This window comes from Saimiri boliviensis, chromosome 12 (assembly GCF_048565385.1).
Source record: "Saimiri boliviensis isolate mSaiBol1 chromosome 12, mSaiBol1.pri, whole genome shotgun sequence".
Taxonomy (NCBI): Eukaryota; Metazoa; Chordata; class Mammalia; order Primates; family Cebidae; genus Saimiri; species Saimiri boliviensis.
The window spans coordinates 110,549,228-110,573,950 of record NC_133460.1 but is presented as its reverse complement, the minus strand read 5'-3'; the positions used below and the strand labels follow the sequence as shown (position 1 = coordinate 110,573,950).

General features: G+C 45.2%; 1 protein-coding gene across 3 annotated transcripts in view; it reads left to right on the top strand.

The window, feature by feature from the left end:
• Nucleotides 1–24,723, top strand: part of C12H10orf90 (chromosome 12 C10orf90 homolog) — a 238,457-nt gene that overhangs the window by 195,384 nt on the left and 18,350 nt on the right. For 2 of the 3 annotated variants that reach the window (XM_039465165.2, XM_074383075.1), the window contains 2 exons: nt 8,743–8,927; nt 11,067–11,244. In XM_039465165.2, coding sequence (XP_039321099.1) covers nt 8,743–8,927; nt 11,067–11,244 — 363 coding nt within the window. Of the gene's footprint in view, nt 1–5,333; nt 5,625–8,742; nt 8,928–11,066; nt 11,245–24,723 lie in introns of all 3 variants that reach the window. The other variant, XM_003922100.4, reaches the window with a different exon arrangement.

The following is a 24,723-nucleotide window of genomic DNA, read 5'->3' as shown; positions in this document are numbered from 1 at the left end:
CCTCTTTTGTGGCCTCCATGTCTATGGATTAGCAGGCATCAGGCTGAAGAATGCCTTCCCTCCCCTCTGCAGCACGTAACATGCAGAAAAATGCCTTCTCCCCCTCTGCAGCACAGAACATGCAGAAGAATGCCTTCCCCCCTGCATTATGCAACACTCAGAAGAATGTCTTCCCCCACTGCAGTATGCAACATGCAGAAGAATGCCTTCTCATCTCCCTTGCAGCATACAACATGCAGAAGATGCCTCCCCCCACACTGCGGCATGCAACATGCAGAAGATGCCTCCCCCTCCCTGCAACATGCAACATGCAGAAGATGCTTCCCCCCACTCTGCAGTATGCAACATGCAGAAGATGCCTCCCCCCACCTCTGCAGGATGCAACATGCAGAAGAATGCCTTCCCCTCCTCTGCAGGGCATAACATGCAGAAGAATGCCTCCCCCACCCGCAGTATGCAACATGCAGAAGAACACCTTCCCTCCCCTCTGCAGCACACAATGTGCAGAAGAACGCCTTCACTCCCCTCTGCGGCAGCCTCTTGCTTGCCAAAAGGAGTCAGCAAAGTTCTGCTACAAGGACTTTGAGAGTCCTCAACTCACCTGCAGGTGCCCATGCAAAGTGGGTGTTCAGCAGACACCTAAGCCTGCCAACCTCTCTTAATTAGTTTTTAGTTAGAGGCTGTAGTTATGGGGCTTGCTGGAGGAGAACCCAGGTCAGAGGAAGAGGTCATACAGGTACTCTACGTATAAAATGCAGACCCGACAGCTTTGCAAAGGTATTGAGAGCAGAAGGCAGTCTGGGGCTGCTTGGGCTCATGGCAAAGAGCATTAGGGCTTTTAGGAGATGCCGAGGGCCACCCTGCAGTTGAATTGAGAAATTGGTATTTATGTTGATAGCCCAGAGACAATGACACAAACTTTGGTTACTGGAACTCTTAAGACACAGTTGGTTGTAAGATGGCCCAGATTCTGAGGGTAGAAAACGTCACCATCCGGAACATCAGCATGTGGGGGAAATGTGTGGTTTACATTCAGGGGGCCTGCTTTGTTCAGAAAGGTCCCTTTGGTTGAGTGGTTGGTTAAAGTCTGTTTTAAGAGGGCAGGAGGCTGAGCAGAGCTGTGACTCAAAACCTCAGAGACAATCCTTCTCTTCTTGAAAGAATGAATGTTCTAAAGAGCTAAGTTTCATCTTCAAGACCAGAATACCTTTAACACAATTTAAACTAATCTGGATATGAATGATTCAAATGCGAGTTCTATATGATATTTACCTGCCTTGGGCTATTAAACTTCCCTGGGCAGCTACACTCTCTGGGCTCATGTGTCTGCTTTTCATGGTTTTCTTGCTCTAGATATGACTGACAGTCTTGCTATTGTACTGGTTTCTCTCCTTTGCAACAACTCATGTTTTCTGGTTTTCTACTGTGAACAGAATTGCCACAGTTATGAGAACTGTATGCCTGTGGGGAGCCACTGGCTCAATAGGAGCTCATATAAGAACATCAGAGATTTGTACAATATTTGGAGAGAAGCAATAAAGTATCTTTTTCTATCAAATTGGCTTATGGTGACATTTTCTGGCCAATGGAGGCGAAACGTCTTGAAAAAGACACACCTTTTTCTCATATTGTCCTAAAGACATGCAGGGGCTGGCAGCGTCCCCACCCAGCCCAGATTCATGCCTCTTCTCAGCTTGTCTTGATGATGTGTGAGGTCCTTGAAACTCCACCACCCCCAGTCCCTGCCCTGCGTGTGTTTCCACAGGCTCACATTTCACCGCAGAGTGTCCTGCTTCAACGTATCCTTAGGCCTGCAGTTGAACATGATGGGGTCAGGAACAGAAAATCCAGACCAGCCCACTCCCCTGATGCTACTCCTGCCTGCCAGCATGCCCAGTCACATGCCAACCCTGCCTGATGCCAACTGTGGTCAGCCCCTGGTGTCCGGGACTCATTCATCCCTTCCCACTTTCCTCCTCAGAATCATATCCCACAGGGAGCTATGGACCAGCCAACCTGCTGAAGCCTCCTCTGGAAGCTTTTGCCTAACAGATGCAATGATGTCCTTCCTTAAAATAGCTAGCTTTGCGCGCGCTAGTTGGAATTTTGGTATAAAAACCTGTTGGTTAGGGGTACCTACATAGGTGGAAAGATTAGAGACAAGAGGAATGAATGGAGTGACCCACAGTTGAGGTGAATGGTCCTGTCTTGTAGAATGTGGGTGGGAATCATCCAAGAGCAGCTCATATGTCTGAAGCCCGGGGAAGAGTCTGCTTCTTTGTGGGTGCTCTGTTTAGTATATTCAATATCTTTATGTTGTAAATATAATGTATTTCACAATAAAATGAACTTGAGGAAAGCATAAATGGGCACTGCATCGTGACCCAATGGGCTCTTCTGTGAGTCAAGGACATGAAAGGGTATGAGCTCAATAGAAGGCATTTACAACTGTTGGCAGAATCTCTTGGTTTTTGTTCACTTCCTACTGCTCAATTCTGGGATAAGCAAATTTGTGAGATTGTGGCACTATGGCGTGTCAACGAACTTGAGAAAAGGGGACATGGGGAACGTTTCTATTTAAAGGACACTCAGGATGGCACAGCCCTCTCCATGTGTTAGACTCAGGAGGGGGGCTTTAAGTGCCAGTCCAATAAACGGAAATTCCTGGGATAGGTGGCTGCTTCCGTAGGCTTCTCTCAAGATGGGCAGAGCCTGCGGTGGCCGTGGGTCCTCACCAGAGTGATGCAGTTTAGAATATTGGGCTTGAGCAGAGAACTCCCAGTCCCATCTGCACATGGAGTGCCTGGGAGGAAAAGAGCATACGTGCCGCCTTGTCCTGTGAGGGCCCACCTCTGGGTGACTGCACGGCTGACGATTGTACGTTTCAGAATGCGCGAAATAAGACCTGATCAATCAGTTGTCAGGAAAGTCCTCTTTGCCTGTGAATTCCTTTTCTCCAGTACACTAACTACCTTCTACTTTCTCTGAGTTAGTTTAACTCTTTCAAGTCATAGCCTGAACATCTGACTTATACAGGATCGTTCACATAAAAATTTACAATAAACCAGAGATAGATAAATAGATGATAGATAGATAGATAGACAGATAGGTAGATAGATAGATAAAAATATTGATCGGTTGATGTCTATAAATCTATAAATAATTACATTAATTTAAAAAATTAACTCCAGGATGGATCCATATTACCTGGCAGATTGAGACAGCATCATTGATAACTAATTTGGTTTTTGATTCTATCAGCGAGCTTCAATAAAAGAAAGTAACGTGGCGGAGTGTGGTGGCTCATGCCTATAATCCCAACACTTTGGGAGGCCAAGGTGGGCAGATCACGAGGGCGGGAGGTCGAGACCATCCTGGCTAACATGGTGCAACCCTGTCTTTACTAAAAATACAAAAAAAATTAGCCGGGCATGGTGGCACACACCTGTAATTCCAGCTCCTCGAAAGGCTGAGACAGGAGAATCACTTGAACCCAGGAGGCAGAGGTTTCAGTGAGCCGAGATCGCACCACTGCACTCCAGCCTGGGTGACACAGTGAGACTCTGTCTCCAAAAAAAAAAAAAAAAAAGCAAAAGCGTAATGTATGGCTATTTTCAGACCTTTTCTGTCTGCAATATTTTTTATTCTTAAACAGAATCAATGTTTTGAAGTAAACATTTGGAAACATTTTTCTGTACAATTTAGCAAAGCCAACTTTACAATAGGTAGACAAACGTCTCCAAATGGCAAAGGCTAATAACAATTTCCTTATTTTTGGTACTTCCTATGTATCCGACCCTGGGGCCTGTAGGTACTTTTTACCTACATTCTGTTTATTTGTGTATAAGAACATGGAAAACTGGGTTCCCCCTTTTGGTGAATAAGAAAATTGATGGTTCTCAGGTGGCCTCACCTGTGCTGGATTCTACAACCAGGAAGGTGCTCTGGGGACCCTCTTGCCCTAGAGTCTTTGCTCCTCGCTGTATACCACACAGCCTGGCTCCACTCCACACAGCCTGCTCCCACTGGCTGGAACAGTGGGGACTCCAGGACAGAGGGGGTGGGAAAATTGCAGATTTCTGAGAAATTGATGAGAGCGGTTGGTGTTATTACCAGAGCCAGATAGTCAAGAGTTCAATTTCTTTTTATACATAAGACATTTGAGAAAGTACAGCAGGAATATTGTCATAACTTTTATTATTCCAGGGATTCCCAATATGTAGTTCCTCCCTTATTTAAAATTGAGTAACTCTTTATAGAGTTACTTTATAGGGCATTCCAAAATAATGGAGGTTTAAAAAAATCAAAGAGTACAAAATGGGTGGTGAAAAGAAATTCTGTCTTCCACTCCCAATTCCTCATGTTACTTTGTCCTCTCCTGAGACGACAGTCTCCCGCATCTTCTGCGTCCTTTGAGAGCTATGAGTCTAGAAGCATTTACTGGGGAAGCACGCTGCCCTGCATTTTGCTTTGTTCACTGAATAATGTATCTTACAGATTAACCCACATCCACCCAAGAGCAGCTGCCTCATTCTTTCTAATTGTTGCAGAGCATGGATGTACCAAAATTTATTTAACTAGTCCCTATCAATGGACATACAGTGGCTTCCAGGCTTCTGATAGTACAACATGGAAACAAGCCACACGCTGTATGTCTTTAAATCCACTGCTTTATAGAGCTACACACACTGACCCGATAAATTGTTTCCTACCTCTGTGTTTGCCATAGTACGTAACTCGGCACCAATGCTTCTGCAATAGTAATCATAACGGACATTTATTTAAAGCTGACTGTGCATCAGCTACTGTGCTAAACACTCTATGTACATTACTATTTCTTTATAATGTTATCTGTTTTCATATTTAAGAGTTATATAATATAGACATGTTATATAAAATATATAAATTATATAAATTGTATGGTTTATTATAGAAATACATACCTATTACAGAAACATAAATAATATAATAAATTAAATAATTTAACATTATTAGCCCATCATATTATTACCTCAGCCCAATTTTATAGATGAGGCTGGATAGTTTAAATGTAGCAGAGGTAGGATTTGGACTCAGGTATTCTGACCCCAGAATCAAAATGCTAACTCACTCACTGTATTGCTCACTGCAGAGAGTGTACTATGAGTTCCTAAGGATACCACCGAGCACAGTCTCTTTCACGCCCACAGCACTGTATACAAATGGAGCTCCTAACTGACCTTGCAGTGCTGTAGCCCTCAAGTCTGTCCCCAGGAAAGCACCATGGGGTAGAAGTCAGTACATTAGATTGGATTCATCAGAGATTTTGAGCACAACTCTCATTTTATTTTTAGTACACACAAAAGTATTTTCTGGAAGCAGCAAGAGGCAACCAGGAGAAGCATGCCTGACTCTGTCTGCTCCTCCAGTGGAACAGAAGCCCACTAAACATTTCCTTCCCTTTGGGGATAGCTCTCCAAGTGATGACTGTCTGTCTAGAGACCTTTCTGAGCCCACTGAGAGACGACGTCAAAGCTTCCTGAAACCCAGAATCCCTTTTCCTGGGTTTCTTTGCCCCTTACAAGATGTATGCGCATCTCCGCAGGAAGACAATGACATTCAAATAGAAAGCAAGTTCCCCCAAGGTAAGGAGCGAGGGCGCAGTGGGTGAGATCGTTCTGTCTAGACATTCGATGGAAAGTGGTTGTGTGCCTACCTGAACCTCTTGCATACCGTTCACCTGACGAAGCCTCCCCTTCTCCAAATGGGAGAGCAGAGAGGGGACAGGGCCAGCAAGTTTAAATGGTTGCCAAGTAATAACCTCCCAAGCACCCAGGAGGCAGCCCTAGGGTGGGTCAGGGATTTTCAGTCCCACTGTGTGTAAGGCCAGTATCCTCTGAGGCTGAGAGAAGACCACACACATGTGCACAGCACCTTCCTGGGCTCATCCAAGGAAGGGTAGAGATGCAGATGTGTGTGGCTGCTCTGAAGGCAGCAGGTCTGCTGGGGCAACCGTGGCCCTGTGACTACCTAACAGGCATAATGGCTAAGGGGTGAGGCTCCCACATGTGCCCAGTGCTTAACAAGCATGAGACACTGGAACTCACATGCCCAAAAGGTAGGTCCCAAACTCAGCCTCCCACAGAGGAAGAAACCAAGAATTAGAACCCAGTCATCGTTTCTCTGGAGGTCAGTTGCTGACCACTACTAAACGGTACAATGAACAATGATATAGAACAGGAAGCAAGAACACATTTGAAAAATGTCCTGTGGTGCCAGTTACGTCAGCAAGAAACTTTAGATTTTCTATCACTGTAAAGATGTTCTCAAAGCACTATGGAAAAGAATAGAAAGAAAGACAGCAGCTTGGGTTGTGAAATGTAAATGGTTTATGGCAATTGAGAAAAGTCATTTCACTTGGAACCCAAGTTAATCCCTAGCTCTTAATTGTTTACGGAAGCATTTATTAAACACCTACTGTATGCCAGGCACTGTGCTTGGTATCCCCTGTCCTCTGGGCTCTCAGTTGGTACAGGAAACAGCGGCATAGCTGTGTCTGTGGTGGACCATAGAGAGGCCGAGAATGGCCCCGATACTTCGAGGAGGGTCTGTGCAGAGGCATCTTTGCAAGGAAGTGACTTTGAGCAGGAACTTGACGTTTTCAAATCAGACTTGATTTGAAAGAGATTTGCAGCCTAAGGGAAAGGCACCCTCGAAGCAAGGAGCTGAAGGGAAGAACAGGGTTGATTTGGGGACCTGTAGAGGGTCGGGGGGCCAGGACGCAGGAGTTGTGGGGGTGGCAGTGACTGTCATGAGTCTGCAGGGGTCACGTGGGTCAGGTCGCAAGGCCTTTCTAAGCCCACTTAGGAAGTCTGGATTGAAGGGAGAGCCAAGCCTTTGAAGGGGAAGAGACATAATTAGATTTGCTCGAGAGGAAACTACTGTCTCGTGCGCAATGTGGGGGACAGATGGGAGAGGAGCGTGGTGGGGGCTGAGGCCCGGCCAGCGAGGAGGGCGTGGCATTACTGTGCAGGAGGGGCTGTGGCCGCAGAGACGCTCAGGATCCAATGGAGGGGTCTCTGAGCAGTGAATAGGTGCGAGTGTTAGGGTTGGCCCTTGGGTTTCTGGTTCTGGTGCTGGGGAGAATCGCAGAGAAGGAGGCAGAGCAGCTGTGGCTTCCTTCCCTGTGCACAGGGTGAGCTAGAAAAAGTGCTTCCAAGAAGACATGGAAACAGTATGGCAGAAGCCAACATTAACTCTGCAGGAGGGGAGCTGAGGCTAGTGTTAAGCCTGAAGGGGTTGCAGCGGGGATGGGGGTGGCGGGGGAGGGTTGTCACAGGGAAATCTTCCAGAAGGAACCGGAGCAAATGCTCAGAAAAATGAAAGAACATGGCTGGAGACCTTCTGAGTGGTGTGCTGTTGGTAGAGACGCCGAAGCGACAGCCGCAGGTGCGACATCCACCATGAACAGCCATGAAAAGTCCAGCTGGCTTGGGCTTGTAGGTAACAGGAACTGTGGGTGGGTTTTGAGCAGAGGTTGGACAGCTGACCCAGGCTAGGGAGGACCCAGGTGCGAATGGTGAGTGGTAGTCGTTGCAGTCGTTGTAATCATGGAGATGCCTCCCATGGACCCGTGAGCCTCCAGAAGGCCACCTCTCCACTCATTCTACAGAATGAGCTCCTTTTGGACACCTAGCCTGTGCTGTGCAGAGATGCAGGGTGTGTATGATATGGTCCAGCCCTCCAGGGAGTCATAAGCTTGTGGGGTTAAAATATCATCTTCCAACCCTACTTGATAATGAATGCTGCTGAATGAGCAATGTGTGTTCTCTGGGGTGGCATAGCAGAGGCAGGGATGGGTCCTGCCTTGGGAAGTGGAGGGAGGCTTTTGGAAGGTTTGAACTGACTCAGCCTCGAGGTAGGAGTCCACTGGGCAGAGGAATCTAAGGGGCTTTATGGAGATAGGTGAGCACATGGGTGAGGGGCGAGGGAGAGGCTGCAGTGCGTTTCAGAACTGGGGTGCTTTCGGGGAGCTGTGTTGAGGGAAGGTACAGTGAGGCACGTCATGAGCTCATCTGGAGGGTGGGCTAAGGACAGAGTGAAGGGTGATGTTTTGCAGGCTGAGGCCAGTAAGTGCCCAGCGAATACACATTAATCCCCAATCCATCAGAAATGCTCCTGCCTGAGGTGCTGTGGCGTCCATTCATTTCCTGACCTTTTCCACAAGGGAAAATCAAAATGGCCCCAGGAAGAGGCCAAAACCAGCCTTGAGAGAGAAGTCATTCCAATTACTTATGCCAAGCCAGTGGTTGTCTCCAGCAAGTACAGGGGAGGGCTCTGTAATTGAATACCAGTGCCCTGTCCTTATATCATTAGTGTAGCAAGCACTAGGTAGATTAATACACTGTCCCAAAGCAACCGAACTGTAATAATTGGACAGGACACACTTAATATGAAGCATTGAATAGAAAAGTTTCTTTCATTTTGAGCAAAGCCATCCTGACCATCGGAAGACTAGGGAATACCTCCCTGGCATAATTAGCTGGTCGTGAAGTCTGGCTGAATGCAAACATTCTTGCTTGTGACCAGGGCGGTCGGGGGCTCTGTGATGAGGCTCGCATGATCTCGTCAGCTTAACGAGGCCCATTAATAATCCACTGGCGTTTCTATTTTCAAAATTGTCTTCTGTGTCTAATGGTATTGAGGAGTCAGGAGAAAATCACCTGGTGCCCTCTAAATGGGATTCTAAATCTTCTCTCCTAGGAGATTACACGTGCTGTGACTTGGTTGTAAAAATAAAGGAATATAAGAAGAGTGAGGACCCCACCACGCCTGAGCCCTCCCCAGCAGCACCCTCGCCAGCACCCCCCGAGGGAGCAGGGAGCCCTGGCCTGTCTGAAGACTGTTCTGAGCCTCAGCAAATGCCTGCAAGATCCTTGACCTTGCAAGTAAGGCCTTCTGTGTGTCCTGGCTTGATTCCTGCCAAGGGGAGAGATTTCCTGGGGAGTTCGTGAGCCACAACCTTACTTCCACCACCTGACTTCACTTCATAGCAACTGTATAACTGGGCAGGTCCCCTAAGCTTTCCAGGCCATGTGTCACTGTTTGAATAATGGAGATAATGACACTGACTCCTCCAGATTAGAATGAAGATCAAGTACTATCAGTAGTGACAGTGACAGGAGCAGTGATGGATGCTCCAGCATCCCACAGGTCACTTCCTAGGCATCAGTGCCTCCAATCCACGCAGGAGGCAGGAGCCTATAGGGGCTCCAGATCTCAGTGCCTTCATATGAAGACGTTGAGGCTTTGAGCGATGAAGTTGCCCAAGGACACATGGTCAGGAATAGAAGGATAGGCAAGTTTTCCTTTGGCATCTTTTTGCAGAAGTAGTATGCATACATTTTATAACGTTTAAAAAATACAGAGAGATACAAATTAGGAGGGCAAACCACCTCAGAGAAAACCTCTGCTAACTGTATTGCCCAGCTAGCCACGCCTTCTTAGAAGGCACTTAATGAGGTTGCAAACCCTCTGCAGTTGCAGTAGTGGAGATGGCTCCATTGGCTGGCTCCTGTACCCAGGGGACCTTGAGGGGACCTGAGTGAGGCATTCATAGTGCCCTCAAAGTCTCCAAGGCCATTCTTGGTGGGGTGGGCAGCCAAGGCAGCTGCCACACCTGAGCTACCGGGCTGTTCCTAGGGGTCATCTCTTTAGACACGGAACTCTCTTGAAGCTTCAGCATACCCAGTGACTTATACCTTTTGGTTCTCTGTTCCTGTGGCTGGCACCATGGAGGGAGCTGGCCAAGAAGACTCCTTTCCCAGCATAGCTGCCAGGGGTACATACGTGGCACAGACTGAGCCCATGCTGCCTCCCCCTAGGCACTCTGAGCTCCCAGAGGAAGAAGAAGGGGGCAGAGGAACGTTTCTGTCATGGCAGTATGCCCAGTGGGCCTTTGCTGAGCATATATGTGCAGGACTCCTACTGTGTGAGTGATGCATTGTCAATGAGACATGGCCCATGACTTCCTGTAGCTCACAGCCTAGCACGGAGGTAAATGTGTGACTCACTGTTGCTCAAGGCTGTTGGTGAAGTGCCATCTCTGGCTGAACAGGGCGTTTCAATAGGGCTTCCTGAGGTAGGTGGAACTTGAGCCAATGGCTATGGGTGGTACTTCAGGCTGGGGACAACTTGAGCAAAGACACTCCAGGAATAGTAAGTTAAAACCATAAAAGGCAGTGCAGGAGAAGAACAGGGCTGCCATGAATGAAGTGTTACCATGTGATCTACCAAACTACCGCTTTGCATCTGTCAAATGCAAAGAAATATGGCCTGCCTTCTTGAATTGATGTGGGACTCCCAAGAGGTGATGAATACATGTGGAGCACCCAGCCCAGTGTCTGGCATGGAGCGGAACGGCAGTGAGTCTTGTTCAGGAGACCTGTGTGAGTAGCTTGGTGCATGGAAGTGGGAGAGCAGAGGCGGAAGTGGATATACAGGGACTCCAGCGTGGCTTGTGGAGCTGAGTCTTCTGCATGGGCAAAGGTTTCCTCCCAGCTCATTCTACCCAGAAGGAGGAGCTATTTTCCTTAGCCACAGCTGTGGTCCTCCTGAAAGGGCATATTTTTCACACTGAGCAGATGATCTGTGTCTGTGCTTCCTGGGATTTCCAAGTGCAACAGAAGCAAGTGACTCAGCACCTCCATTCCCTCCCCACCCATGTCTCTTTGGAATACAGAATGTAGGGCTCTTGGATTTTGGTCTTTGGGAACAAATGACTCAGCAGGGTAGAAGGATGAATGGGCAGATATTGCTCTGCACTCCTGGCTTTAACGCCAGCTGCTGGTTGATCCTGCTGCAGCAGGGGCCTCGGTGCTGGCCAGGCCTGACCCCCAGGACCTGTGGTGTCAACATGCCTGTTACCCTCTTTACACAAGGGCGTGGAAGAAAATCATGAGGTGCTTTTGCATGATGCCTTTTGGTCTCTGAGTGTTGTGCTTCCCATCGGCTTCTTGGCCACATCAGACAGATGTGTTGCCTTTCTGTGTCACTGCTCTTAAAAATGACATATTTTCTTTGCATAGGAAGCCCTGGAAGTTCGTAAGCCTCAGTTCATTTCTCGCTCACAAGAACGGCTGAAAAAGCTTGAACACATGGTCCAGCAGAGGAAAGCCCAGCAGAAGGACCACCTGAGGCAGAAGCAGAGCCTCCTTCCCGTCCGCACCAGCAAGAAGCAGTTCACGGTTCCCCATCCTCTGAGTGGTAAGCTGCAGGGGACTTGTGGGGACTGGAAAAGACCAGGGGTGGGGGGGTTCCCGGGCCTGGAGCCTTCACTCAGGGGTGATGGTCCCAAATAATGCAAGTGATATACACAGAACCCATGATGGCTCCGGGTGGTTGACCCTCAGCATCATAAAGCCTGTTGTTGGAGCCAGCCCATTTGAGAGATCACATATGGGCATTGAACTCAGCAGAAATAACTTGGGACACAAATTTACCATCATAGCTGGGAAAGAAGCCACACCACTGTAGCAGCCAGGGTAGCAAGTTCAAAATCTTGGCTCCTAACAGATATTTGCAAGAGATCCCCTTTGCCCTTTATAGATTGCAAAACAGATCTCGGGGTGAGAGGTTGACTCCAGCTTGTCTACATCAACATTCGTCATCTTGAAACTCCTTTCCTGCTGTGAGGCTGGAGAATGCATGGCGAGCTTCCCAGCACTGGGAGGCCAGTGTCACACTGACCCTGTGAGGGAGGGCACTTATTCACTCACTGGAGAAGGAGTTATCAGGAACCTTCTCTGGGTGCCATGCTGGGAGCAAGACTGACCTCAGTCCCTTCTTCATGGAGCTCATAAACAGACTATTAAACTAGCAAGAATAACAAAAAGAAATGAGGGTAAGGATGGGGAGCATCAGAGCACATACCTAGTGCCTGCCAACCCAAATCTTAAAATGTAGAGGCCTGGAGAAACCCCAGTTTTTATTCCTTTGGATAGAGGAATGAGATCTTTCTTCCTAGAAAAATGTTTTGGCCCCTAGGAGGTGAAATCATGAGTGTAACTCTGACTAAAAGTCTTTTGGGTAAATAACCATATTCAATAAAGTGCAGCTTAGCAAACATTACCAGGATTTTATTCCGGGTGCCTGAGGGACTGAGGAAAAGGGTGTTGTAATAGAATTCCCATGAACCTCCCCAGTCTATGGGCAGGCGAAGTCTCCTTCCCTCCACCCAGAGCTCTGCTAGTGGAGCTGTCTAAAGACCTTGGGGAAGGATGAATTTGAATGGTTCCTTCTCCGTGGCTAAATATTTGCCAAGACACCTGCTGCTCCCTCCTCATGACAATTTCCAGTATACCAGCAAAAGGGGATGTGCAGAGTTCCCCACGGGAAAACGTGTCTCCAGCCAATGTTGTAAGCCCGTTGGCAGATACAGGCTCGATGGGGATACATTCTCCAGGAGGCTGTTTTGTCTCTGGCCCAATAAAGAGAAAAGTGGGTTCAGGCACAGACTTCTCAAGTTGCTGTGAGGACCCACGCCAGCACAGGAAACCTCTGGGGTCTTCAGTGCCTACCCTGGGCAGTGTTGTGTGGTGGTGCCCAGGCTGTATGGAACACTCACCCTTAATAGTTCTGAAGATCCTACTTGAGAGAATGGTTAGGCTACCAAATCTGTGGTCAACAAATATAGAATGATACAGAATGATGCCTCTTTAGCGCTCAGGACATTCACATACACACACAAAATGGCACCGAGGGCTTCCTCTCCAGCCAGGTCCCTTTGTTTTGTGTGGGAAGAGATGGAGACCCAGAGAGCTTAGGGAACCTGCACTGAGCTCCTCCTCTCCTGGGCCAGCACCTCCCGGCTGTGCCGTTCTGCTGGCCACAAGTGGTCTGGGACACCATCATCCCAAACGCCAGAGGCAATGTGGTCTTGGCCATTTATATTGGTTTCCTGGGGCTGCTGCGGTAAATTACCAAACACAGGGGCTTAAAAGAACAGGAACTGGTGGGGCACGGTGGTTCACGCCTGTAATCCCAGCACTTTGGGAAGCCGAAGTGGGTGGATCCTTTAAGCCCAGGAGTTCAAGACCAGCCTGGATAACATGGAGAAACCCTGTCTCTACAAAAAGTACAAAAATAGTTTCTGTTTTTGTTTTCTGCGAGGCCCCGCTTTCACAGTCTGTATTTGTACTCAAAATCAAGGTCAAGCGAGCTTTTGCCCTTCTGCTTCCCGGGAGGTTTCTGTCCTCCCTGAGCTCGCTTAGAAAAGTACACAAATTGGCCAGGCGTGACGGTGCATGCCTGTAGTCCCAGCTACTTGGGAGGCTGAGGTGCGAGGATCACCTGAGCCTGGCTAGGCTGTGGCTGCAGTGGGCCATGGTCACATTGCTTCACTCCAGCCTGGGCAACAGAGTAAGACCCTGCCTCAGAAAAAAAAAAAAAAAAAAAAGAAAGAAAAAAAAAATAAGAAAACAAGCCCAGGAAGTTCTTTTCTTGCAGTTCTGGAGGCCAGAAGTCAAAGTCAGAGTTTCCACAGGGTTGGTTACTTCCTACAGGCTCAGTGGGAAGTCCTGTGTCCGGCTCCCTCCCTGCTCCTGGTGGCTTCCTGCGGTCATGGACAGTCCTTGGTTTGTAAATACAGCATTGCGGTCCCTCCCTCTGTCTCCACGTGACTATCTTCCCTGCGTTTGTGTCTCTGTGTTCAAATTTTATTTTCTCATAAAGGCAACAGTCATTGGATTAGGGTCTACCCTCATGCAGTCTGACCTCATTTTAACTTGATTACTTCTGCAAAGACCCTATTTCCCAAGAAGTCACTTTCAGAGTTATGGGAAATTAGGACTTAATCGTATCTTTTTGTGGGGAGACACTGTTCTATTCATAATATCATCTAATCGTGATGTTTGCCCAAAACAAATATCCTTACAAGTTCACATTTCTTTAAATGAAAATCTTAAAATTGTATGTAATAAGAGGTAACCAGGCTTAGTTCAGAATGTTAACTGAGCACCTTTTACTCCCCAAATTCCAAGACAGTCCTGGCAACCAGCACACTCTCCAAGTGGGGCTTGGTCAACATGGGTTTTATGGCCACCCTGACCATCCCTGCGGTATTTATGTGTTGATGAGAGCTTTACTTTTGTGTTTGTTTGTGTTAGGTCAGTGAAATCAGACAGCCTCTGAAACCAGAGCCTCACGCAAGCTTGGGCAAGTGAGAAGGAATGTTTAAGGTCCCATTAAACAAGTCTGCAGTATACATCTTGTCTTCAGCCTGTCTGCTGGCAAGATGATAAAAGCAAAATGCAGATGTTTTTCTTACATGCTAAATTAGTTAATAAATCATATGCGTGAACGAGCTCTGGCTACAGTGTCAAGGCGTCTGCTAAAAAGAAGACTCCTATTTCCTTTTGGTGCTGGGGTAGCTGCCTCTGATCAGGGCTTGTCAAGCAGTCTTGGCTCAGGAACAGACCTGAGAGGTTCAGGTGGGAGCCTGGTAGCTACCAATGCCAGAGAAGCTAGTCCCTGCACTTTCAGGGGATGACTATGGTGAGACAGGGAGCCAGCTGTACTTTGTGTTAGCTAGTGAATTCTGAGGACCTTTGAGACTGAGGGAAGAGTACTTCATGTGCGTTCACAGGCACATGTGTACATGCACGTGTGTGACTGTTAATTAGAGTTAGGGCTCCTTGTCCAGAGGCAGGAAAATTTTCATGAACAACTGGGGACTCTAGAGGGACCAGGGAGCAGCATTGTCAAGGTCCTAGCTAGAATCTGTAACCTGTCTTGACTATATCGTCACCTGTGGTTTGAACTCTCAGAGCCAATAAATACAATGCATAAGTCTCTGTCCTCACCCGGGAGCCACCTGGGCCACCTTCCCACGGCTCTAGCAGTGAGAGAAGGAACTTCTTTAACCATCTCTTCAGCATTCCTTGTTTGAGAACCCACACAGTGCTAGGCACAGTTCCCGGTCTGCCCACCTTGTGGGGAGGCAGGCAGGTGAAGAGGCAGTGGTCGTAGGATTCTCATAGTGCCATGAAAGGGGTTTGCCACGGTTGTTGTGGAAACATAGATGGTAGCCTTGCTCCCACCTGGGGGAGGAAGGTTCCCGACGTGGGGGAGAACCATGCGGACAGGGCGGGGCAGGTGAGGAGAGGAACGCACAGTGATGAAAGCAGGCTGGGGACGTGCAGTTTAGCTATGAGTGAACGGTAAAATGGGGGTGGGCAGGGAGGCGGAGGCACCAAAGAGGAGCCTAAGGAAAGATGAACTGTGGATGCGGCGAAGGGTAACCTTGTTCTAAGGTCAAAAGCCAGGCTGGGAGCTGGTAGCGTATTTTCAGGCAAGACATGGGGAGGGAGGGTGGGGCCTGGGCAGGGCAGTGGTGTGAGGAAGGTGGTGGATGCCAGGGGTTCTCTGGTAGAGGGATCGCTGGCAGGTGGTGATCGTGAGATGTGGAGGAGGGAGGCTGACACCCAGCGATGCCAAGGGAAGGTGGCAGGAGAGCTGGGCTTTGCTTCAGTCTCAGGAATACTCCAGTCCAAGGGCGTCTCTCCTCCCCACATCAGGGCTTTACCTGTGTAATTCACCAGACTTGCCTGGGAATGAGAAGCAAGGCTTCGCCATCATCACTTCGCAGCTCCTGGGGTCTCAAGTGGATTGGGTCATGATCAAAGGTTGGCCATGACCTGGGAATTAGCGTATTCCAGAGTTTGTTATTGCTCTGCCTTACAGGATGAATCCAGAGCGGAATAGACTAAAAATAAGTGTGAAGCATCAGGCACAGCCCCTGCAGGTATTAGCAGGTACAGTCCCGCAGGTGGTAGGGGACACAGCTTCTGCAGGCAGTAGGGGGTACAGCATCTGCAGGTCATAGGGGCACAGCCGGGGCAGGCCGTAGGTGTACATCTCCTGTAGGCAGTAGGGGTTCAGCCCTTGCAGGTCATAGGGGCATAGTGCCTGCAGGTCATAGGGGTGCAGCCTTTGCAGATTATAGAAGGTATAGTCTCTGCAGGTCATAGGGACACAGACCCTGTAAGTAGAGGATACAGCCCCTGCAAGCAATAGGGGGTACAGCATTTGTAGGTCATAGGGGGTACAGGCCCTGAAGACAGTAAAGGTACAACTCCTGCAGGTCATAGGGGTACAGCCTCTCCAGGTCATGGGGGTACAGTCCCAGCAGGTAGCAGGGGAATGAGCCACTGCAGGCAGTAGGGGTACAGCCCCTGCAGGTCACGGGAGTGTGTTTCCTGCAGGCAGTAGGGGTACAGTCCCCGCTGGTCATAGGGGGTACCGCATGTGCAGAGTGCAGGTGCTCAGTCAGTGGCAGTCTTCACCATGCCCTGTGGACCCAGTCGTGCCTGCGTCGTGTGCCCACGGCAGCTCCTCAAACCTGACCTTGGCTACCTCCCACTGGATTCTATCCCTCACCCCAAAATCCAGACCGCTCTCAGCCTGGCTCTGTCCACCTTCACCCTGGCCAGTTGATCTTATTTGCTTTCTTTCCCTCACTCCAAGAACATTCACAGTCCGGGCTCCCAAACCACCTGAGAGAAGCCTGTCTGTTCCTCCTCCTTGCTGTGCTATAAAATCCGACCTAGCCTTGCGGTCCCCTCTCAAGTCCAGTATTTATTCAACTCTTGCCCCCAGACCCTTTCCTGTGCTTTCTGCAGTACCGGAGCTGGGCTCTGGTGCTTTTCATCTCTCAGCCAAGCGCTCTGCTGTGAATTACTGCTGCTGCTTGTACTCATTGCTGTTAACTCAGCCTGACGGTGTTCGAACACAGCCCCTGTTGCCCCTTCTGTTCTCAGCTCATTTCCCTCTGAGGACACCTGTCAGGGTCCTCCTCCATGGCTCTCTCAGGTTGTCTGTCCCCTTAACCTTTGAATATGCAGAAAACCCTTCAGGATCATCCCCTTCTTCCAGCCCTCCTGACTCCCATCCTCTCTTTCTCCCCATCACTCCCTCTCCTCCTCTCACTCCCGTTTGAACACTCTCGGCATCTTGGTATTCTTGCATTCCTCTGCATCACCTGCCTTCTTCCCTTCTTCACTTTGGCTTAAGGTCCTGTGGTTGTGCTGGAAAACCTAGATTGTAAGAGCTGGTGGGTGTACTCCACACCAAATCACTGCCAGAGGCCCTGCTGTATCTAGCACAACAGACTGAATTCATGCAAATTACATTATCCACACTTCCCAAGGTGAGCCAAGTCACAGCCATTTAAATCATGCCCCAGTAGAGGAACAGAATTCTCTGGAAGCCACAGTAGAATTCCTTCTCCAACAAATCTGCTTTCCCTAATGATTCTTGGAGCAAGTATTAAATTAATTTGCATTCCCAGAGCATCTAGCTGAAGATGTGACCCAGCAGATAGGAGACGGTGGTGGAAGTCATCTCAGTAATAAAAATCTGCTCTTCGTCATGCAGCTCACTGAGCACAGACCACATTATCCTTACCATTGCCCAATCTGATCTCAAGGCTCTCGTTCTCTATATAGCCTTTAAATAAATATTTGGGGTTAGTTCTCCCAATATTACTCACAGGAGAATTTTTAAATGTGCTTATCAGAGAAAAATAAATTTTTACCTTTTCAGTCTACAAAGAAAACAGGAAGCATGAATTACTGAAAAGACCATTTCCCCAATTCGAAGACAGTTGCTTCTGCATTTTTATTGTTCTTCGCAGACACCGTGAGGTTGTATGTTTTTATTAAGATGCTTGGGAAGAAAAGATCAATTTATGTCTATTGATTGGAAGTGAATTTAAAGGACAGTGTTACTTCCAGTGAAAATAATGTAAGGTAAAAACACCAAGTTTCAGAATGATAAGGAAAATGATTCCATGAGGAGTTACGTTTCCCAATTGCCTTGATTTTATTTTCCAAGTGATTTCCCTTTATATTCCACAAAGCAGTTAAGTAATAAACCTTGCAGTGACACCACAGATATAAATCTACTTGGCAACAAGCATAAAGTTTATTAATTATCTCTAAATCACCATATTTTATGGTTCTGTAAAAAAATGCTGGGAAAGCCTTCAATTGGAGCAGGCAATGAAGTTACGCTGTCAAGCCTGTACTGGATGTCGCTGTTTTATGGTGAAGTTGTGATTCAAGCCATTGTTAAAATTCCTTTAAATAAGTGGTTTAAACTTGTCATTAAAGAAACCATACACCCACATTTTGTTTCAACTTTAAGATTTAATCAACAAATAAAAGTTGTAATATTTATGGTGAATGACATGACATTTTGATATATGTACACATTATGAAATGATTAAATGCAGGTAACATATCCATCACCTTGCATACTGTTGGTGATGAGAATATTTAAGATCTATTAATACTACTCCCAGTAATTTTCAAATATAAAAAAACTTTATTATTAACATAATCACCACGTTCTACTATAGGTATCCAGAACCTATTCCTTCTGTTTAACTAAAACTTTGTAACCCTTGGACCAACATCTCCCGGATTCTCCCCTGCTAACCCCTGGTAACCAACAGTCTACTCTCTGCTTCTATGAATTAGACTTTTTTAGATTTCACATGTAAGTAAGGTCATACAGTATTTGTCTTTCTGTTCCTGGTTTATTTCACTTAGCATAATGCTCTCCAGGTTTATCTGTGGTGTTGCACATGACAGGATTTCCCTCTTCTTTAAGGCTGAATAGTATTCCATTGTATGTGTATGTATGTGTGTGTATATATATCAATAGATTATAAGAAATTATATACATTATACATATGTGTGATATATATGTATACACACATACAGAGATGTATATATGTGTGTTTGTGTGTGTGTGTGTGTGTATCAATAGACATAAATTGATTTTTTCTTCCCAAGCGTCTAAAAAAACACAACACCTCACGGTCTCTGTGAAGGACAATAATACACACACACACACACACACACACACACACACACACACACTACATTTCCTTTATCCATTGATGCTTTATCCATTGACATCTGTTGATGGACACTTAGGTTGATTTCACATCTTGGTATTGTGAGTAATACTGCAATGACCACAGGAGTACTGATATTTCTTCAACATACCGATTTCTTTTCTTTTAGATAAATTCCCAACAGTAGGAGTGGTCATTCTATTTTTAAATTTTTGAGGAATATCCATATTGTTTTCCATAATGGCTGTACTGATTTCCATCCCCACAGCAGTGTGCAAGGGTTCTTTTCTCTACATTCTTGCCAACACTTGTTATAGTTTGTCTTTGATAATAGCCATACTAACAGGTGTGAGGTTATCTCATTTTAATTTTAATTTGCATTTCCCTGATGGTTAGTGATATTGAGCATTTTCCCACATATCTGTTGGCCATTTGTTGTTGTTGTTGTTGTTATTGTTTGAGAAATCTGTATTCAGGTATTTTGCCCATTTTTAAATTATGTTATTTGCTTTCTTGCTATTGGTAGTTGTCTGACTTCTTTATATATTTTGAATATTAACTCCTTATTGGACATATGGTTTACAAATATTTTCTCCTATTCTACAGATTGTCTCCTCATTCTGTTGATTGTTTCCTTTGCTGTGTAGAAGCTGTGTAGTGTGATATAATTCCATCTGTTTGTTTTTGGTATTGTTGCCTATGCTTTTGAGGTCAAATCTAAAAAATTATTGCCCAAACTAATGGCCACAGAACTTTTCCTCTGTGTTTTCCTCTAGTAGTTTTACAGTTTTAGGAATTACATTTAACTCTTTATTTTGAGTTGATTTTTAAATATGGTATACATTAAAAGTTTAAAATTAAATTTTATTCTTCTGCATCTGGATATCCAATCTTCCCAACTCACTTATTGAAGAGATTGTCCTTTTCCCACTGTATATTCTCAGCTCTTTTGTCAAAGATCAGTTGAATGTAAATGCAAACATGTATTTCTGGGCTCTCCAGTCTGTTCCATCAGTCAAATTTGTTTTTATGCCAGCACCTTGCTGTTTGGATTACTATGACTTCATAGGAGATTTTAAAATCAGATAGTGTGATGTTTCCAGTCTTATTCTTTTTTCTCTCAGTTACTCTGGCTGTTTGGGGTCTTCTGCAGATCCATATGAATTTTAAGATTCCATTTTCTATTTCTGTGAAAAATGTCATTGAAATTTTGATAGGTGTGTTACATTAAATCTGTAGATCACATTGGGTAGTATGGACATTTTAACAATACTCTCCAAATTTATGAACATGGAATTCTTTTTACTCTTACTTTTAATCTTTTAATTATTTCTTCAGTTTCTTTCATCAGTGTTCTATAGCTTTTAGTGTACATATATTTGACTTCTTTGGTTAAATTTATTTCTATGTATTTTAGTTTTGTGATGCTAGTGTAAATGGGATTGTTTTATTGATTTCTTTTTCAGATAGTTCATTGTGTGTGTACAGAAATGCTACTGATTTTTGTATGTTGATTTTGTATTCTACAACTTTACTAAACTTATTTATTATTTCTGTTTTGTGGTGGAGTTTTTAGGGGTTTCTACACATAAGTTCATGTCATCTGCAGAGAGGATTTCACTCTTTCTTTCCAACTTGGCTGCCTTTTATTCTTTTTTCTTGCATAATGATCATAGCTAGGACTTCTACTACTTTGAATAGAAGCAGCAATAATAGGTATCCTTATCTTATTCCTGATCTTAAAGGAAAAGCTTTCAACTTTTCATCCTTCAGTATGATGTTAACTGTGGGCTTATTATATATGGCCTTTAATATGTTGAGGTGTATTCCTTCTACACCTAAATTGTTCAGAAGCTTTACCATAAAAGAATGTTGAATTTTATCAAATGCTTTCTCAGTGTCTTTTGAGATGACCATATGGTTCTTGTCCTTTATTCTATTAATGTGGCAAAGCACATTTAGTGAATTTTGCATATTGAACCATCATTGCATCCCAGTAATAAATTCTACTTGATCATGATGAGTAAGTCTTTTAATGTGCCATTGAATTTTGTTTGCTAATATTATGTTTAGGATTTTGCATCTATGTTCATTAAGGACATTAGTCTGTAATTTCCTTTTTCTTATAATATTCTTATCTGACTTTGGTGTCAGAGTAATGCTGGCCTCATAAAATGAGTTTAGAGTATTCTCTCCTCTTCAATTTTTTGGAAAGAGTTTGAGAAGGATGGTATTAATTCTTCCCTAAATGTTTGGTAGAATTCAGCCATGAAGCCATCTGGTCCTGGGCTTTTCTTTTAAAGACAAGGTTTTTACATTTCTGATTCTATCTCCTTACTCATTATGATTCTGTTCAGATTTCCTATTTCTTCATGATTCTGTCTTGGTAGGATGTATATTGTTAGGAATTTGTTCATTTCTGCTAAGGTTATCCAATTTGTAGGTGTATAATTATTCATAATAGTCTCAGCCTCTTATAATTCTTGTATTTCTGTGGTATCAGTTTTCATATCTCCTCTTTCATTTTCATTTGATTTCTCTTCTCTTTTCAGTCTAGATTTGTCAATTTTGTTTAACTTTTCAAAATACTAACTTTCAATTGTGTTGATCTTTTCTATTACTTGTCTAGTCTCTATTTCTTCTTTGAACTTTGTTATTTCCTTCTTTCCATTGACCTTGGACTTAGCTTATTCTTGTTTTCTAATCCCTTGAGGTGTAGCAGTAGGTTGTTTGAGATCTTTCTCCTTTTTAATGTAGTCATTTACTGCTATAAACTTAACTCTTAGAACTGCTTTTGTTGTATTCCACTTCTTGTATCTTTTTTTGGATTTTCTTGCATTGGGCTCCACCATTCTCTGGTGCCTCCCTGATTAGCTTAATAACTAACCTCCTAAATTCTTTTTCGAGTAAGTCAGGGATTTCTTTTTGGTTTGGATCCATTGCTGATGAGATAGTGTGATTTTTGGAGGATGTTAAAGAGCCTTGTTTCTTCTTATTACCAGAGTTCCTTCTCATTTGGGTAGGCTCTGACAGAGGGAAGGTCTAGGGCTGAAGGGTATTGTTCAGATTCTTCTGTCACATAGGGTGTTCCCTTGATGTAGTACTCTCTGCCTTTTCCTGTGGATGTGGCTTCCTGAGAGCTGAGCTGTAGTGATTGTTATCTCTCTTCGTGGTCTAGCCACCCAGCGAGTCTACCAAGCTCCGGGATGGTACTGGGAGTTGTCTGCACAGAGTTCTGTGATGTTAACCATTTATGGATACCAGCATGTGTTTCAATGGAGGTGGCAAGGAGGTGAAATGGACTCTGAGAGGGTTCTTAGCTTTGATGGTTTCATGCTCTATTTTTGTGCTGGTTGGCCTCCTGCTGGGAGGAGGTGGCACTTTCCAGAGAGCATCAGCTGTGGTGTAATGGAGAGGAACCAGCAGTGAGCAGGACTCTAGAACTTCAAAGAGTATATGCTCTTTGTAGTCAATACCTAGGTGGGTAGGGAAGGACCATCAGGTGGGGACAGGACTAGACATGTCTGACCTCAAACTTTCCTTTGGTAGGTCTTGCTGAAGTGCTGTCAGGGATGGGAGGTAAGGTTCCCAGGTCAATGAAGTTATGTACCTAGGAGGATTATGGCTCCCTCTGCTGAGTCATGCAGGTTGTCAGGGAAGTGGTAGAAAGCCAGTAGTCACAGGCCTCACCCAGCTCCCAAGCAGTCCAAAGGGCTAGTCTCACTCCCACTGTGGGCAAGCAGGGCTAAGAACTTACCCCAGGCTACCTGCCTCCCACCTGTGAAAGAAAAGGGCTTTAGTTCTTCCCCTGCCTGTGGAGTCTGCATACAAGATTCATGCCCTCCCCTGAGTTCTGGCCAGGAGGCTTCTCAACTGGTTCAAATTGTTACAAATTTCAGCTGGAGGTTTCCTTCTCCCGGTGACATTTTGCCTGCACCTCAGGCTGCCCTCCCGAAGGATCCCTGTGATGCCTGGCAGCAGTGGTCTGCTTGGGGATCCAGTGAGTTCCCAGGGCCTTTCTTGCTGCTTCCTCTACCCCTGTATTTTGCTTGGCTCTTCTTGAACTTCTGTAATGCAAAAGTGAACTCTTTTGATGCTGTTCTATAAATCCCATAAGCTTTCTTCATTCATTTTCATTCTTTTTTTTTTTGCTTTGACCAGATATCTTAAAATAACCAGTCTTTGAATTCACAGGTTCTGTCTTCTGCTTAATTTTGCTGTTAATTCCTTTTATTGCCTTTTAAAATTTCATTGGTTATATCATTCAGTTTCAGAATTTTTATTTGGTTCTTTTTAATTATTTCAATCTTTCTGCTAAACTTCCCATTTTATTCATGTATTTTTTTCCTGATGTCATTTTTTTTTCTGTGTTCTCTTATAGTCAGATGAGCTTCCTTAAAGCAATTATTTTGAATTCTTTGTCAGATGATGCATAGAGTTCCATTTCTCTGGGGTCAGTTACTGGACAGTGATCATATTATTTTGTTGGTATTATGCTTCCTTGTTGTTGTTTTCCTGTTTCTTTTTGCCTCCCAATGATGTCTTCACATTTGATGGAGCAGTCACCTCTTCCAGGTTTTAAGTACTGGTTTCATTAGGGGTGGGAATCATCCTTTTCAGACAAGTACAAGAATACTGGGTGGAGGGTGGCAGTTCTGGCTTTAATGAGGGTGCAACAGCATAGGTGTCAGCTGAAGTTCACAATTGCCAATATTGCAGATGTCCTTAGTGGCCAAGGCAGTGGGTGTCTACAGCAGCAGCAAGGGTTCTTAGGGTCTTCAGTGGCAAAGGCTGCTGGGATCCTCCTGATTACTTTTTCTACCACCAGGGATGTCATGGCCAAGAGGATTTTTCTTGAAGTGGATCTGGCTGACAGGTGCACTCATGGTGATGGTGACTCTTGTGTATGATGCATGGTATCAATGGAGTAGCCATGAAACCAGGGTCTAGGGCATGGGTACATATGGAGGGAACACAACTCCAGGGTCTGGGGCAGCAGTTGTATACGTTCTCATTGGCACCCCCACTGCCATGTTGGAAATGGCACACATACACACTTTTAAGAAATGATAGGTGGTCTGATTGTGTGTGCCATACACACACACACACACACACACACACACACACACACACCAAACACATACACATATATATATATATACACACACAGATTAAATTCTATGTAACAGGTACAAATAATTTTTAAAACTGAGAACTAGTTATAGCTGTTAATGTCCTCTAGTTGGTCTCATTTTTCTTCTCAGTTTCCTCTAGCCAAATACTAACCACAGTGCATTCCAGAGGAAAACAAGTTCCTTCAGATTCCTTTGAGAAATATGTTATTTGTTATATACTGTATTCTTTTGGAAGTGCGCAATGCTCAGTATATGTTAAAAGCGCTGATAAGTACTACAGAAAAAAAAAAACCTTCTTAAATTTGTTTGATCCTGTTTTTCCTAAATTTTCTTTTGGACCTTGAAATGTTTTTATCTAATTCTTGATAGTCTGCTTTGGAAACATTACTCTAAGATTGTACAGTGCTTTGCTAATGAAACCCCAAATGGAGTTTCAGTTTGCCATTTTCTATAGAAATGTGGTGCTGTGGAAAAGTGATCTTGCCCTCATTACCTGCATCCTTTATGTTGAGCAATTTCAGGAAGCAATGGCTGAGGGTCCTGGGGTTCCTTTGGGCAGCAGGATGTGGTGCAGATTTCCATCTGTGGCTAGCTTTACCTCACTGGAAACTTGTTTAACAATGTGCCCTGCCTGAAGCTGTCTTCATGTGTATACCCTGGCGTCTGTAATAATGCCACCATGCTGGT